At 45.5% G+C, this 16,591-nt stretch overlaps 2 protein-coding genes and 1 long non-coding RNA gene across 4 annotated transcripts in view; all 3 read right to left on the reverse strand.

The window, feature by feature from the left end:
• Positions 1-16,591, reverse strand: part of LOC310769935 — a 416,479-nt gene that overhangs the window by 128,338 nt on the left and 271,550 nt on the right. The gene's annotated exons all lie outside the window — the stretch shown is intronic.
• Positions 1-16,591, reverse strand: part of LOC310767655 (uncharacterized protein) — a gene marked incomplete at its 3' end in the record, with an annotated part of 170,527 nt that overhangs the window by 127,888 nt on the left and 26,048 nt on the right. The window lies entirely within an intron of this gene.
• The window catches only part of ZMAT4 (zinc finger matrin-type 4), a 220,670-nt gene continuing 205,863 nt past the window's right edge, over positions 1,785-16,591 (reverse strand). For both annotated transcript variants that reach the window (XM_083629663.1, XM_083629665.1), the window contains one exon: positions 1,785-2,112. In XM_083629663.1, coding sequence (XP_083485789.1) covers positions 2,097-2,112 — 16 coding nt within the window. In that variant the 3' untranslated portion in view covers positions 1,785-2,096. The remainder of the gene's footprint in view (positions 2,113-16,591) is intronic.

Here is a 16,591-nt window from a genome sequence, read left to right on the forward strand (position 1 = left end):
TTGATATATCTCTATCTCTGTATGTATGTATGTAAAACATGTTCATTTTACAGCCCAATTCAAACCTAAGATCTGCCAAGATGAGCTTGGATTTGGTGGATCTTGGCCTCTTGGGCTTTCCTGCCTGTGTCCCTTGTTCAGCTGGCAGAATTTACATGTGACCTAGCAACCCAGTGGAAGAAGTTAGCAAAAATGGTGGTGTGTCAAATTCCTCCCAAACAGACAACTTAAACTGGCATCAGTTATGACAGCTTTCTATAATTAGGATTGCTCTGTCAAAATGTTCAATATAAAACATTTTTTAAAAAAATTCCATGGCTTTTTGGGTTCCTGTGACCTTGTCTCCTTCCTTTGTAACCACAACTCAGTTAATGATTACAGGAGAATCAAGCAAATTGGAATATATGTCTGCATTTATAAATTATGCAAAATTCCAGAACATTTACAGTATTTCATATTGCATTGCTTGAAGATAGAGATGTGGAGAGTTCTGCTTTTGCCAGAATCTAGACCAGAGTCCAGGGTCCAGAGTCCAGAGTGGTATTGTTTCAACAATAAATCCAGATCTCACTGGCTCTAGTAAGTTCTGAGTCTGTTCTGGAAACAGCTGGCTATATGGAGAGTAGCACAATGTTGCCTCATGTGGCAAATAAGTCTCTTGTCACTACTTAGGTGAAACATCTGAGAAGCTCAAAAGAAGCCAAGAGAGTTTCAATAAGTCTATTGACATTTCTCAGGGGCTGGCTATGCATCTTGCATCCCTAACTGCTAGCAATTGTTATGTGGTGGTTGTTTCCATTGCTGTGCAAAATTCTGGAGGAGCCTGTAAGTGCACTCCCTGGAGAAAGGTAATAAATACCTTTAAAAAAGGTTTGAAGGTTTGAGAAATGGGGGCATTGCTCATATAGTGTACACACATCCCAGGTTCACCACTGCTTAGATGTAAGAATGCATTGTTTTCTGTTTTGCACTGTATTTGTCACATGCAGCAGTGTTTCCGTTCTGCTGCAGTTTGTCTTTTGCCAGAAACTTAGTTCTTCATCTCACTGCTGCTGTGGCAAAATCACATAACTTACTTAATCATGTAGTTAAGTTATATTGTCATTAAATCATTCCACTCCATTAAACTCAATGCAAAGGAAACACAAAGCAGTGTGCATAATCAGTTACTGCGTATATTGTTTGTGGGCTGAAAGCAACAACAGAAGCAGAGAACGACTGTATGGACAGATTAGATTCCCATTCATGGAGCAAATAAGCAAACCTCAGCCATATCTACTCCTATTTCTGTTTTCTATGGAAAAAGTGTAAGTAGGTTTTTGCAGTGTTTCCAACACCTTCAATATCCTGTTTGACCAGAAGTCACAGTGTTTTGGGGGGAGCAGAGGGCTGATAGGGATGGCAAAGCTGTGGTTTTCCCGATGTTGTTGGATTGAATTTTCCATCATACCTGATGATGGTTCGTCATACTGCCTGGGACTGATGGAAGTTGAAGTCCAACAACTTCTAGAAGGACACCAAGGGGCATGACTCCAGTATGTACTACAGGAAGTGATGCTTCTCTCCATCTACTTCCAAATCTTTTCTACCTGTCTCCAGTCTACATTCCAAAGGCCAAGAGCCATTTTTTTCTCCCCCTCTCGGTGCAGATGACAAGAAGTATGCAGAATGTGGTGAAGACATCATGTTTATTTCTTGCTGAAGACTCGTTACTTACATCACAATCATGGACTATTTAATAGGATCTTATACTCTCTGAAGAAATCTAAGAATAAATATGAAAAAAGAAAAAAATATTTTATTCCAATGGTCTCTGAAGATATATTTTACATTTTTAAACATACTCTCTTGATTTCATGTTGAATATATATAGACTTATCTCCAAGGGTAAAAAAATCCATCTGAATCTTTTTATGCACCACAAAATAAAAATAAAATTAAAATCCATTCATTGTCCAAAGCAAAGATTAGCTACACATTAATGATGCCACACAGGAAGTGCTCATTGTCCCAGAAAGCCTCCTAGTCATAGTCAACATAGCTCTTCTTTGGAGAAGAAACTGTGGTGGTAAAATGTCACTGTCTTGGATGACCTCCTACTGGTTCTTCAGGCTGCAAAAGAAAGGGGGAGGAAGAAGCTTCTTACTCATTTGCAACAGGAATGAAAGCACAAAATTTGAGGGCTCTCTGGAAAGAGGTGGGCCAAAGAACAGGCCTTATCTGTAGTAGCCCCTTTTTTATGGAGCCAACCATGTCATCATTTTGGTTATTGAGAGCTGTTTGTTTTCCAGAGTTTTGGGGCAGCACCATAATATATATATTATTGCATAGTTAAATCCGCTTTCAATCATGTTTCTGTGGTTTTATTGTAACATTTACATTTTTTGTTCTAAATTGCTTTGGGACTTACTTAGTGGGAAGTGAGGTACACATTTCACAAACCTAACCAAATGATAAGCTTAGTGGCCATGCTGTGGCAAAGCCCACACACTGTTTTTGTGAAATGCTTCACTCCCCTGGGGAGGGGGAGAACTGCCATATTAAATGTTCAAATTACCTGGAGATGGGGGTCCAACATCTTCAAAATGCCCTTTCCATTCAGGTTCCTTGCCTGCAGGACTTTTAGCCATGTGACCACCAACCCCCCTCTGCAAAATTTCCTTTTAAATTCTCAAATTAACTCCAGTGTTATGGCATAAACAGCTTGCTGGACCATTTCAATGTTTCCTGCTTGTTTGTATCTTCCCATTGCACTTTAACAAAACACTGCAAAAAAGAGGAGTAAACAAAAGAGCAACCTCAATGAGGTCAAATGTAGGATTGCATGTAGGTCTTGGTGTCATTGTACATATAGTTATCAAGATTGTTTGGGGGCCATGTCATTCAGCTCCTGCACCACACCAAAAAAGAGACTTGATGCAACCACAGGCACAACACAATCACAAAGACTGTTTCTTTGTTGTTGTTTTTCCCTTTCCCCATGTGCATGTGAAGACTGAATGCAGCCTGAGACTGGGGGAGAAATGAGTACATTTTAGGCACATCCAATTGACACGTGACTGCCAATGCACATCCTTTTGGACCCAGAAGAGGGAGGAATGGGGGCGGAAAGAGGGTGGGATGCTACCAGGGCAGAGCAGGCTTAGGCACACACTGCCGACCCGCACAGGGGCCAGGAACCAACACGTGAGCAAAATGGCTGGTGCCTGGTGCAAGTAGGCATTTAAAGATGAATGCACTTTACAAAACAATATGAAAACAGAAACACGGCTATCCTTCAAAATTCACACTTCTTCCAATTTTTCCAGCCAAGTAACCTGTAAAAAAAATGCATATGCTGGGGTAAAGTGTCTACAAAAATGTCTATATTAGTGAAAATAACATGCAAAAATGCATATATAGGGGAAAATTAATTTGCAAAAATTACACACAAATATATTTGGAGAAATAGAATCTCAGGTAGGTGAACTGCCCAATTCCTAGAGGGTTGAATTAGGACGTGGGTGACCAGGGTTCCAATCCTTCCTCAGTCATGAAGTTCACTGGGTGGCCTTGGGTCAGTCACTGCCTCTCAGCCCAACCTCCCTCAAAGGATTAAATGAGGAGCCAGCCTGAGATCCTTGAAGAAAAAGGTGAGGCATAAAGGCAAGCAAAAAACAAATTCTGTGCTCTGCTGGTTTTGCACCAGCAGGACAGAAGGGCCAGAGCAGCTCTGTGTAGAGCAGAAGGTCCCAGGCACAGTCCCCAGAGGACACCCTGGAGAGCCACTGCCAGTGTGGAAAATAGTGAGCTGTATGAACGAATGGTCTGGCTCAACACAAGGCTGTTCTCTATATTGTTCCTTCTGTGGGGTTCATTATTTTGTCTATTCTTCTTTTCTCTGGTGCTTTCTGTCTCAGTTTTTCCCTCCCACTGGTTGCAATGGGAAGAACAATTGGCACGCCAACGCTGATGCACTTTCCCCCCATTCTTGGTGTGTGTGTCTGGTGAATGGAAGGATCCAATGAATGCTTTCTTCTTGATGGTGCCACTGTTGGACCACAGATGGCAGATTGGTGTAGGGCAGGTGGTGTAGTTGGTGATGCTGGACATGAACATAATCTGTGAACATCTTCTCTGAGGTTGGAGGGGGAGACCCACTCTACCTGGTGGCCCCTGGGCTGGGATGCCCTCCCAAAAACCACAGGAGAGCATCTAAACAACTAACAGTGAGAGAACAAATGTTTTCTTTTGGGTGCAAAAGTCATTCCATCACTATAATATATATGCCCCTGAAATCCATTACAGATTCAGTGATTTTCAAAATGTGATCAAAATACTTAAACAAATCAAGATAACTATTTCCCCCTTTCAACAAAAAAGAAAGATGAGAACTTTAAATCTCATCATGATGGAACTATTCCAGCCTCTTTCTAGCAGCACAGAAGTATTAAATTAAAGTGCCTTTAAATCCCAATTAGCTTTTATAATTATTCATCTGCTAGAGTTATTATTGCACTACAGACCTCTTTTTCATATATTAGTCAGTTCTCTGCATGAAGCATAAAGCTCATAGAATAAACTTGTGGCTATTAATAAATGCTGCAGCAATTCAAATTACCCCCCAAAATAATAATCTTTTAGAAAAAATGGGGCAGATGTGCTTTATTGCTTTGGTGCTTAACAAAATTTCCTTAAGTTTTACAGAAATCTAACTGGGGAGAGTAACTTGAACATCTCTCAGGAATATATTTTGATTATGTGGGATTTTTACTTTAAAGGCGAATGAAGATGAATGCAATGGAGGAAAACATTGTCTGCCTAGAAATGCAAGGTTATAAAAGCAGACAATGAAGACATTCGATTTTAGTGGCCCTTGTAAAGGTATATTGGGGAAGCTGAGAGAACACTGTGCTTGACAGCAAATTTAAAAATCTGGGGGGTGAGTTAAGGAATAGCATCCCCCACTCTTTTTTTCTGTGTAGTGGAGCCGAATTTGGAGAAATCAAAGCTAAATCCCAGAAGCTCTTAGCAGTGGTGCCATGGGCTCAGGGTGCTGGCCTGGGATGTGGGAGCCATGATGCTCACTGGGTGAGCTTGGGCCAGTCTCTGTCTCTTAGGCTTGTTGTAAGGATAAAATGAGAAGGGGAAGAACTATCACCACAGCGGTGGTGCGCGGGGTCCGGCCCCAGGTCCCATGCACCACAGTCCAGAGGAGGAGAGGAGCAGGGAAGCTGCTGCCCACTCTCCTCCTGCTCCAGAGTAGCTGCGGCCAGGCGAGAGGTGCACTGCGGCTGAGGAGGGTGGCAGGATTGCTGCCCACTCTCCTGCTCTCCTCCCCTAGAAGGATGAGGAAAATTGCAAAAGAAGCATCCCTAGAAGAGAGTGGATGATCTTGGATTAAAGCAATCAAGTGGGCACATATGAGGCAAGTAGACTGAGGCAAGTAGACTGAGGCAAGCAGTGGAGGGTTTTATATACTAATAGTTTCTTGGGTTCTTCTGTGCTGCAAGTGCTGGCTGGATGCCTGGCTGCAGGTAGTGGGAGACTCTCAGCCGCTCTGTATTAATTCCATCTCAGGGTCCTGGGCTAATCATGAGTAATGCCAGGTGCACTTCAAGGCAGGCTATAAAAGCCATATGTGGGAGGGGCCCGGGGAGCTTCTGCCCAGGTCAAAGGACCTGATGCTGGGAGAGCGACGGTCGGGGTCTTTTTCCTGGAGCTCCGGGCAGCTGAAGGGGAGATTGGGTAGCCCCTGTTGGGTATGTTTTAGTTTATGCTTTGCATGCCTGCTGTTTATTTGTTAATAAAACTGTTTTGGTTCCCCTTCCACCACCTCATTCCTTTTGTCCTGATATCCTTGGAAAGAACTGCTGTATTTGGCAGCACACTTGTTGAGCAAAAATGACAGCCCGAGCCACTGCCAACCCGAGTCGGGGAAAGGGGCTCCCGGTTTGGGCTGGCAGCAGCCACAGCATGTCAAGCAGCCTGAGCTGCCCGAACCGAAGCCCAGGCCACCTGAGCCCAAGCCCCCAACCCCCTAAAAACCTGGACATTTCCTTTAAAATGTAAAAATCCACCCAGATGGGCATGTTGGCCCCCCAGAAGAGGACATGACCAGGTTTCCTCAGATGTATGGTAACTCTAATGTGAAGTTACTAATGCCTGAACTACAGTGGTAGTCAATCCCAGCCTTGCTAACAAAATGCACTCCTCAAGACCTGGTACCCTGAGAAGACTCTCTATCCACAAAGACCCCTTAGCACTCTTCACGGTTCTGAGGGCTCCACTTGGCTGCTGTGGTGAATCCAAGGGGCTCCTGGCACATAGAGGTGTGCTATGCAGGAGAATGTGCCATTCCAGATAGTGACCCTTGAACATGACATGCACGGTGCTCTGCCTCACAGAAGGATAGTTTCTCAGTCATCACGCGGCTGGAGTTATGTGTGAAGAAGCAAAGTCTCCCTTCTGCCCTGCAGCGTCTCTGCTCCACTGCAGTTCATGTTCCATCATCTTGTTATCCACCGTGGGAGAATTACATAATTAATTACAGACATTACATAAGCCACATTCCACCGCATATACTACAATGCAAAGGAAATGCAAGGCAAAATAAAAAATATACAGTATCTTATTTGTGGACTGAAAGCAAAGCAGCAGCAAATGCCATTCGTATTCACTGGACACAGGACAAATAAGTGAACATTAGCAATTTTTTCTCCCCTTTCTGTTTCCATTGGAATGCTCCAATGAAAGACCAACCCCAGAAATTTTGGCACCTGAGATTTTTCATTAAAGAACTGAATTCAGTTAAAATATAGCATTAGTATTATTAACTGACAATGCACTGCCTTTAAATATTGCTCTGCAACAGTTGCCTGAGGTGACTGAATCATTCCTCTCTTAACAGTAGGCTTGGCCTTGCATGAGTCACCTTCAGCATGGTTTCTACTGCCTGCCCCTCCCCCTCCCCTCAGAAAGTGGGTCAGGGCACAAGGGCTTGGGTCTCTTTCTGCCAGCTATTACCAAGGAAGAAGATTCCTCCAACTTTTCTGCAGCCTGCCTGACCCTATTGTGGGAGTGGCACATGACTCTTGCCGTCCACTGACTGCTGGTCCCCATGGAAACCAGGCTGCTTACGAGTCCTGCGTTCAGCACAAACAGCCCTCTCCACAAGTGGCATGGCCTCTCCTTGCCCCTGTGTCTCACTCTGCTTTGTCTGCAGGGAAAAGCCAATTTCAGTCCCAGCCACCATGCCCAATCGACAGGGGTGATGGGAGTTGTGGTTCAACACCTAAAGGACTCCAGGTTAGCCTGACTAGCAGCAGTTATTCAGTGTCTCAGTGAGGGCCCCTCCCACTTGTGGTCTTTTCAACTGACTATATGAGGGACTGAATCTGGGGTCTTGTGCACATAAAGCATCAGCTCCACCACATGGTTCTGTGAATGTCTGTGGGTATGCCTGTGCAAAGGGGTTTGTGTGCAGAGGACTACAAACATGCAGGGGAAGGACTGCACTCTACATTATTTTTAAATTCATCCCCCAAAATAAACTTTCAAAAGCAAAAATTACAAATGTTTGAAATTCAATCAGTTTGAATTCCGAAATGTTTCCAGTGTCATGTGTGCAAATTGTTGCTTTTATATAGATGAAGATGGACCATGTCTTTAAATTGTGACTATTGCACTATAGCAATTATGTTAAACATCAACTCATGTTTAAATCAATGATTAATAAAATATATTCTAGTTTTCACTAATCTATTGTATTGTTATGCGTGTGTGAGTCCCAGACTCCCCTGTGTACTGAATTTCAGACTCCCCTGTTGTGAATATCTGGGTGCCAGATACTGAACCTTTGGATTCAGCAAATGTTAAAATATAAGCCAGGCCAGTTTTGTGATGAGAAAATCACCTGGGGTCATGGGCCATTAGGAGAACAAAAGGTGACGTGCTATGAAGAAAGAGATGGGGCTCTGTGGTACATGGCAAATGGGATGAGCCCCTCCCTCAACTCAGAGTTAGTTAGAAGACAAAGGCAGAGTTTGAGGTGAGCTTTTAGAGTTGAAGGGAAAAGGTTACAGTTGGGTAAAGGCTAGAGCCATCAGAGCATGATGGTTGATTCTGTTTTGAATCTACTGCTGTGGGGGAAGCAAGACCCTCTTGGAGTGATTATGTTGTGAACCCCTCCATTGTAGGATCAGGTTGTATATATGTGTAAATAAACCATATATCATAAAGACACCACAGTCTCTGCTGTGCCTCATTCCCAAAAGGAAGCACCAACTCTGAGTAAAGTTCCTGGAACCACTGGAAATCTTGCAGTGCTCAGAGATTGGGGTGTGCAGCAACAGCATGTTCACCCGTCTTCTGATGTTAACTGATTATTAATTTGGGGATAATAATGTATTTTCCCATTCTCCAAGACAGTTAAGGTCAGCTAGGGTCTAATATTTTTATTTCTTATTCAGGATGTTGAAATCATGAGAAATCCATTCACCAAACCTTGTATGAGTCATCAAAACCAAGTGGTCAAGGAGGAGCTGTAAATCAGACATTTTAGTAATATTGTTAACACTGTTCCCATTTTTTCCAAGATGCTTGGAGGCATCCATGATTAGTGAAAATAATTCTCTTTGACATTCCCAGTACAAAAGGTCAGGTGGAGCACTTAGTTTATGCCAATTTTTAAAAATTAATGTACTACTTTATTATTATTATTATTTATTAAATTTCTATACGGACCCTCATCTGAAGATCACAGAGGTGTTTGAAACATAAAAAGACATAATAATAATAATAATTTATACCCCGCCCATCTGGGTTTCCATAACATAGTAAAAAAAAAAAAAATACAATAATCCACAAATACAGTTTAAAATGCTACAGATTTTTTTAATTAGCCAAAGGCCTAGGAAAAGTGAAATGTTTTTACCTGACACCTTAAGATATGTAGTAAAGACACTAGGCAAGCTTTCCTGGGAAGAGCATTCCACAAGCAGAAAGCCACCTAAGTTTTTTTTAAAAAAACTCAAAAGTTCATCAAGTATACCTATTTAGGAATATGGGACTGGGAGGGGAACACAAACAAGCTTGAAAATGTGTTGTGATTTTGCCCAGACCAAACATGAGCTCAAGCAGGACCGACTCAAGACATTTTGGTACCTGAAGAAAACCACAAAATTTTGCCTACCCCCAACCTGGAAAGAAGGGAAGTGGAGGGAGTGAAGCTCTACATCAGGAACAAGGTGGGGAGTGGAGAGCTATATCAGAAACAAAGGAAGGAACATTCACATGTTCCTAGTCTTTGGAAGCCAAATGTGCTGCCCCCTACCTTGCCTCATGGGTGGGCCAGCATGAGCTCAAGTGCATATTATAACAGTCTCCTTCTAATTCTTTCAGTTCCAGAATCTATCTTAGGCTGTGCTGTGAACCAAAAAGCTCTTCAGACCTATCCAGGAAAGACCCATCCAAAGACTCTTCAGAGAAATGTGTCTTCAAATCCAGGGGCGGGGGAACAGGGCAGCATATGAGGGTGTGCATATGAAGTGGCAGCCACAGCCTCACAGAAGCCATGTTCTGGGACAGGGATGGAGCAGGGGTGAGGCAACGCAGGGGATCCCCAGGTCTTGCTGCTACCACATCTCCAGCCCAGCACCACTGCCATTCTCCAGCCCAGCACCACTGCCACATCTCCAGCCCAGCACCACTGCCACATCTCCAGCCCAGCACCACTGCAATTCTGGGCTGCATCAATAGGAGTATAGCATCTAGATCAAGGGAAGTAATAGTGCCACTGTATTCTGCTCTGGTCAGACCTCACCTGGAGTACTGTGTCCAGTTCTGGGCACCACAGTTCAAGAAGGACATTGACAAACTGGAACGTGTCCAGAGGAGGGCAACCAAAATGGTCAAAGGCCTGGAAACGATGCCTTATGAGGAACGGCTAAGGGAGCTGGGCATGTTTAGCCTGGAGAAGAGGAGGTTAAGGGGTGATATGATAGCCATGTTCAAATATATAAAAGGATGTCACATAGAGGAGGGAGAAAGGTTGTTTTCTGCTGCTCCAGAGAAGCGGACACGGAGCAATGGATCCAAACTACAAGAAAGAAGATTCCACCTAAACATTAGGAAGAACTTCCTGACAGTAAGAGCTGTTCGACAGTGGAATTTGCTGCCAAGGAGTGTGGTGGAGTCTCCTTCTTTGGAGGTCTTTAAGCAGAGGCTTGACAACCATATGTCAGGAGTGCTCTGATGGTGTTTCCTGCTTGGCAGGGGGTTGGACTCGATGGCCCTTGTGGTCTCTTCCAACTCTATGATTCTATGATTCTATGATTCTATGATTCTAGGGTGCCACTTCTCTTCTGTACCCCCTTTCAAGTGCCACTGCTGGAGGCAGTAATAGAGGGATAAAATGGCTCCTGAATTTTGAGTGTGTACGCATCCCTACTGGAAGACAAGCAATAGATAAGGCGTTAGCAGAGAGTGGAGAGAAGTCAGCTTGCTCAAGAAGCACAGGCAGCTTCAGAAAGCAGGAGGGGGTAGCATTTCCTCACCGGAAGAGGCAGCAATTAATCCCCTGAGCCCAAAGAGTAGAATCATAGAATCATAGAATCATAGAGGGCCATCGAGTCCAACCCCCTGCCAAGCAGGAAACACCATCAGAGCACTCCTGACATATGGTTGCCTCTGCTTAAAGACCTCCAAAGAAGGAGACTCCACCACACTCCTTGGCAGCAAATTCCACTGTCGAACAGCTCTTACTGTCAGGAAGTTCTTCTTTCTTGTAGTTTGGATCCATTGCTCCGTGTCTGCTTCTCTGGAGCAGCAGAAAACAACCTTTCTCCCTCCTCTATGTGACATCCTTTTATATATTTGAACATGGCTATCATATCACCCCTTAACCTCCTCTTAGATGTATGGAAAAGGTATTAGACAGGAAACAAACCCAGAAATGCAATAAATCTTCTAGCTAATTTCAACTTGCGTGCTGTGTTATCAAGACGGCAGCCTGGGCTCCTGAAAGGGAGAGTGCTCTTTTGCTTGGATCTGGGTCGCCAGCTTCCCACAGGCATCTGGTTGGCCACTGTGAAACTAGGATTCTGGACTAGATGGGCCATTGACCTAACCCAAAGGCTCTTATGTTCACATAGCATTATCCCAGAGGCACTGGAAGGGGATGGAGGTCTAGGGCCTATTTGGACATCTTTTCAGGTTCAGGCAAATGCCAGTTCCCTAGCAGTATGAGTCTCAAGAATATTGCTTTAATGCCATTGGCTTTTATCTGTTCTCTCTCTCTCTCTATTCTGGGAGGCTGGAACTCGGTGTCATGTCACATTCATGGTTTTTGTTGAATGCAACAGTCATGCATCTTCTTATCTTCTCAGCAATATAAAACCTGTGATGGGATTGGGAATAGAGGAGGAATTTGCTTTTTGCAACAGACCAGCTTGCTCCAACACTCCAAAATAAATCAGAATGTGACTCCAAATTGGATTATATACTTATCCAGATTTTGTGATGCAGTCTTTGTGCCTGAAAATATGTATTTTAGGTTTAAAACTGTAGTTCATTGAAAAACATTGAAAATGTACATTTAAAATAACAAATACATGCAAAATGTGTAATTTAAATAGAGATTTTTCATGCATTCCTCCAAAACATCTGCACAAAACAGGATGGAAAACCTAAGACTGAGCAGCAGCAAAATTAGAATGAAACAGAATTAGGCTATTCAGTGCATTTCTAGATGTATATTGCAAACTCCTCAACTCCTAGGAGTGGCACCAATGAAGTGAAGTTGGGACACAGAAACTTAAATGTAAGAAGAGCATTCTGGACCAGATCAAAGGCCCGTCTAATTCAACACCCCCCTGTTCTTATAGTGTCTGACCAGATGCCCGGGGCAAGCCCCAAAGCAGGATCTGAGCACCAGAGCACCCTCCCCATTTGTGCTTGCCAGCCACTGGCAACTCAAAGGCATGCTGCTTCTGAACCTGGAAGTAACATAGAGCCATCATGCCTCGTGCTCACTGATGGACTCATTTTTGATGGCGTTTTCATGGGGGAGCCAAGTTCATAAATCATATGTGCTGGGTGAAGAAGTCCTTCCTTTTTCTGGTCTTGGATCCACTGTCCATTTCATTAGATGACCCCAGACTCCAGCATTATGTCAGATAAATTAAAAACACTTCTCTCCACACCATAAATCATTTTTGGTAACTTTCAATCATATCCACTCCCACCACCCGCTGTTTGCTTCCCCTCCAAACTAAAAAGCCTTTCCTCATGTAAGAGCTGCTGCAGCCCCCTGATCATATGGGTTGCTTCTTCTGAACCTACAACTGAATCATCCATAGCTCTCAGGGTGGTTCACAGCATAAAAGCAGAAGATCAAAACATAAAATACATAATGAAAAGAAGAACGAAAACAAAACAAACCAATAATGCCCATCACCACCTTTCACAAGCACATTTAAAAGCATATAGCCTGATCACCTCATCTGTCTCCTGAGAAATCTCTATGTGGGACAAGAAGCAACAGTTAGAACTGGATATAGAATAACTGATTGGTTCAAAATTGGGAAAGTACGACAAGGCTGTATATTGTCTCCCTGCTTATTTAACTTATATGCAGAACACATCATGTAAAAGGCTGGACTGGATGAATCCCAAGCCGGAATTAAGATTGCCAGAAGAAATAACAACAACCTCAGATATGCAGATGACACAACCTTGATGGCAGAAAGTGAGGAGGAATTAAAGAACCTTTTAATGAGGGTGAAAGAGGAGAGCACAAATTATGGTCTGAAGCTCAACATAAAAAAAACAAAGTGTTGGGATACTGCCAGGGGGACAAAGGCCATCATGCCCCCACGTCGATGCCGGACGATCCATCGATCTCTCGTAGAAACGCAGTATCAGTCAATTAGCGACACGAGCCTCAAGAAATAGCTTGCCACATTCCAGAGCTCGTGCACGCTCTATCAGCAGAGTTCGCACAGCGAAAGATGCACTCAGGAGAGTATTATTTACAACTTTATTCAGCGTTGATCAGAACAAAGAAAAAACATGACTGCCTGCTTCGATGTCTCAGGCACAGAGAGAGAAACAAAAGCAATAGACAAAACATAAACTTCCTGTGAACAGGAAATATGCAGGCTGTGACACAACAACCTGATCCCTTTTTAAGGTGGAACGGAAATATCCTAACATCCTCCCCCTTCCCGTGTAACCTGTAGTACCTGTGGTTCAACCCAATTGCAACCTCTGTACATAAACCTTAAGTTGTTCTCTGTTAACAACCTTAGACAACAGATCAGCGGGAATTTCATTTCCTGCCATGTAGGACACCTGAATGAGTCCTTTCTGAATACACTCTCTTGCACGATGTAGCTTAATCTGCAAGTACTTGGTTCTTTGCTTGCAACTCTCTGAGTTCAGCAAAGCCAAACAGGATCTATTGTCTTGATACACTTGTATAGGACATTTCACAGAAACTCTGATGTCCTTAAACAGTTGCATCAACCATTCACAATCCATGAATGAAAATGACAGAGCACTGAGTTCTGCTTCACAGGAACTTAGGCTTACTGTCGTCTGCTTTTTGCACAGCCAGTCAAACAGACAGTGGTTGTACATGTAGCATACTCCAGAAGTGCTTGTACCATCCGTGGTGTCACTTCCAAAACTAGCATCTGCAAAGATTTCAAGACCTCCAGTCTTCTGACTGGTGAACCTCAGCCTGTAGTGCAAAGTCCCTTTCAAATAGCGGGCTATGCACTTCAGAGCTTTCCAATCCTGAACAGTAGGATTGTTGGCATGTCTGCTAAGCAGGTTAGTGCTTACAGATATGTCAGGTCTTGAGCATCTAGCAATGAAATTCATCTTGCCTAGAATGCATCTGTACAGCGTAGTGTCAGAAAACACTTCAGCAGTACTATCTACCTGGTAACCTGTCACCATCGGTGTGTCTGCTGGGTTTGCATCAACCAAATTCAACCTGGTTAATACATCAGCAATTTTCTGTGTTTGGTGTACCAGAAAATTACCTGCTTGGTCCCTCTCCACCTGCAGAGAAAGATAGTTGGATACCTCACCAAGATCCTTCATGTCAAAGTGCTGCTTCAGCTGAGCTAGGGTGCTTTGGTACAAAGCCTGATTCTTCCAAAACATCAGAAGATCATCAACAAAACATAAACAATACAGTTTGTTTTGCCCCTCCTCTTTGACAAACACACATGGATCAGCTTTGCCCTGGTGAAAACCTAACCCTAACCCTACCCTAACCAGGATGGGCCAGGATGGGGGCAGAGGTATAAGCCTCCTTCAGGAGCTCGAAGGCCTCTTGCGCTGCTGGCGCCCACTGGAACATGGCGTCCTTCCGGACCAGGGTGCAGATGGGGGCAACCACATGCAAAAACCCCTGTGGCGGTGGAAGTTGGCAAACCCGATGAACCGTTGCACCCCCTTTACATTCCGGGGGGGGCCTGCAGTCCAGCACTGTCTGCACCTTTTGGGAGTCCCTCTGGAGGCCAGCAGGGGAAATGATATAACTCAGGAACTCCATGTGCTTCTGGTGGAACACACACTTTTCCAGCTTGGCATACAGCCGGTGCTACCTAAGGTGCTGCAGGAGCAGACGGACATGCTGGCGATGCTCCTCTGGGGACGTTGAAAATATCAATATGTCATCCAAGTACGCGACCACAAACTGGTCCAGTAAGTCACAAAAAACGTTGTTTACAAAGTGCTGGAACGTGGCTGGTGCATTGCACAGTCCAAGGGGCATGACTCGGTACTCAAAATGGCCATACTGGGTTCGGAACACTGTTTTCCATTCATCCCAGCCTTTCGAACAATTCAGCCTCACGAATTCAGGAATTCAGGAATTAATGGCAAGGAGTAGCAATTCTTGATGGTAACCTGGTTCAGCTTTCAGTAGTAGATACATGGACGTAGCCCACTGCCCTTCTTTTTAACGAAGAAGATGGCGGCCCCAGCAGCAGACGTGGAGTGAACCCCCTGGCAAGGTTGTCGTCTAGCTCCTCTCAAAGGGCCCCTAGCTTAGGAGCCGACAAGGCATAAATGTGGCCAAAGGGAATATCTGCTCCTGGCTGCAAGTCAATAGGGCAATCGTAAGTCCGATGGGGTGGCAACACCTCAGCCCCTTTCTTCTCAAATACATCCGCCAAATCCCGGTAGTGCTCCAGGATTAGGCTGGCATCCAGTGGCCCTGCCCCGTCTGGAGCGGTCCCATGCAAAGTGGAAGAACTGGGGGCCGGTCAGTGGGACTGCGCGGGTTCTGGCTGTGATGGAGGCAACATGGGGGGGGCTGGGCACAGACGTTGTGGCAGGAAGATGATGAGAAACACAGCGTTCGCTGTGCCCAGGAAATGGCGGGGTCATGCCGGACCAACCAGAGGCTCCCGAGGACCACCGGAAAATGTGGGGTCTGGACCAGCTCAAATGTTAACAGTTCCTGGTGCCAGGGTGCCACCAACATGGCCAGCAGACAGGTTTCATGGTTAATGAGTCCCAATGTGAGGGGGGTCCCGTCCAGGCCCACCAGTGGAACAGGTGATGCTTTTACCACCTGGTACTTCTTGGCGAAACTGATGTCCATGAAGACTCCAGAGGCTCCGGAGTCAATCACTGCCTCCAGGACCAGCATGCCCCCCTGGGGAAGGAGAATGCGGCTAGGGAGCAGGAAATGGGGTGCACAGTGACTCGGCCCCGGCTGAGCCCCTCCTAGCACAGCTGGGGCTTGTTGTTTCCTGACGCGAACCTCTTCGCCGGGTACCCTGCCGTGAAATGGCATCCCTCTCCGCAGTACAAGCATAAGGCCCGCCTCCGACCCTTATCCTGGCTGGAGAGAGCGGCGGGCGGTACCTACTTGCATAGGCTCCTCCTCAAGCCCCACCGCAGCACTGGGCTCCTGGGGCCCCCTCAAGCAGCACTCGGAATCCCTCTCGGACAGGCGTGAAAAAGTCTGTCAGGGCTGCTGGGGGGGGGGTCACCTGCGCCAACCCGTCCTTGAGGCGTGGATGAAGTCCCTGGCAGAAGTGGAACCAACAGGCAGCTTCGTTCCACAGGGTGTCTGCAGCCTACTGACAAAACTGTGTGGCGTACTCAGTAACCGGGCGAGTGCCCTGCTGGAGGTTCTACAGGGTCATCTTAGCGGTCTGGGCTCCCTGAACATGGGGTCATTGGCCTCAAGATATGGAGTGACCCAGGAAAGTGCCAGACCTGAGAGCAGGCTAACCATGAAGCACACCTGACTCCGTGGAGTGGGAAAGTCTGCTGTGCAGACTGCTGCGCAGGTGGCCAGCACTGGCTCACGAAACCCCAAAGGGCCCCACGCTCCCCCCTGAATGGGGTCACATCAGGCTGGGGCTGCAGCTGGGGCTGCTCGAACCTCCACCTGGAGCATAGCTACCTGCGTGTGAAGGTTCTGCAGCACCGTGGTGAGATCTGTAGACCGGGCTCCGTCCATCTTGCACCGCGGCCGGGACGTAGGTTGGCCACAGCAAACTGTCATGGTCTGGATTACAGGCAGTCGGAACCCTGGCTTGGTACGTCGGGACCAGGGTAGAGTTCAGGAAGCAGGAAT

This window comes from Podarcis filfolensis (genome assembly GCF_964270895.1).
Source record: "Podarcis filfolensis genome assembly, chromosome: 8".
NCBI classification, from domain to species: Eukaryota; Metazoa; Chordata; class Lepidosauria; order Squamata; family Lacertidae; genus Podarcis; species Podarcis filfolensis.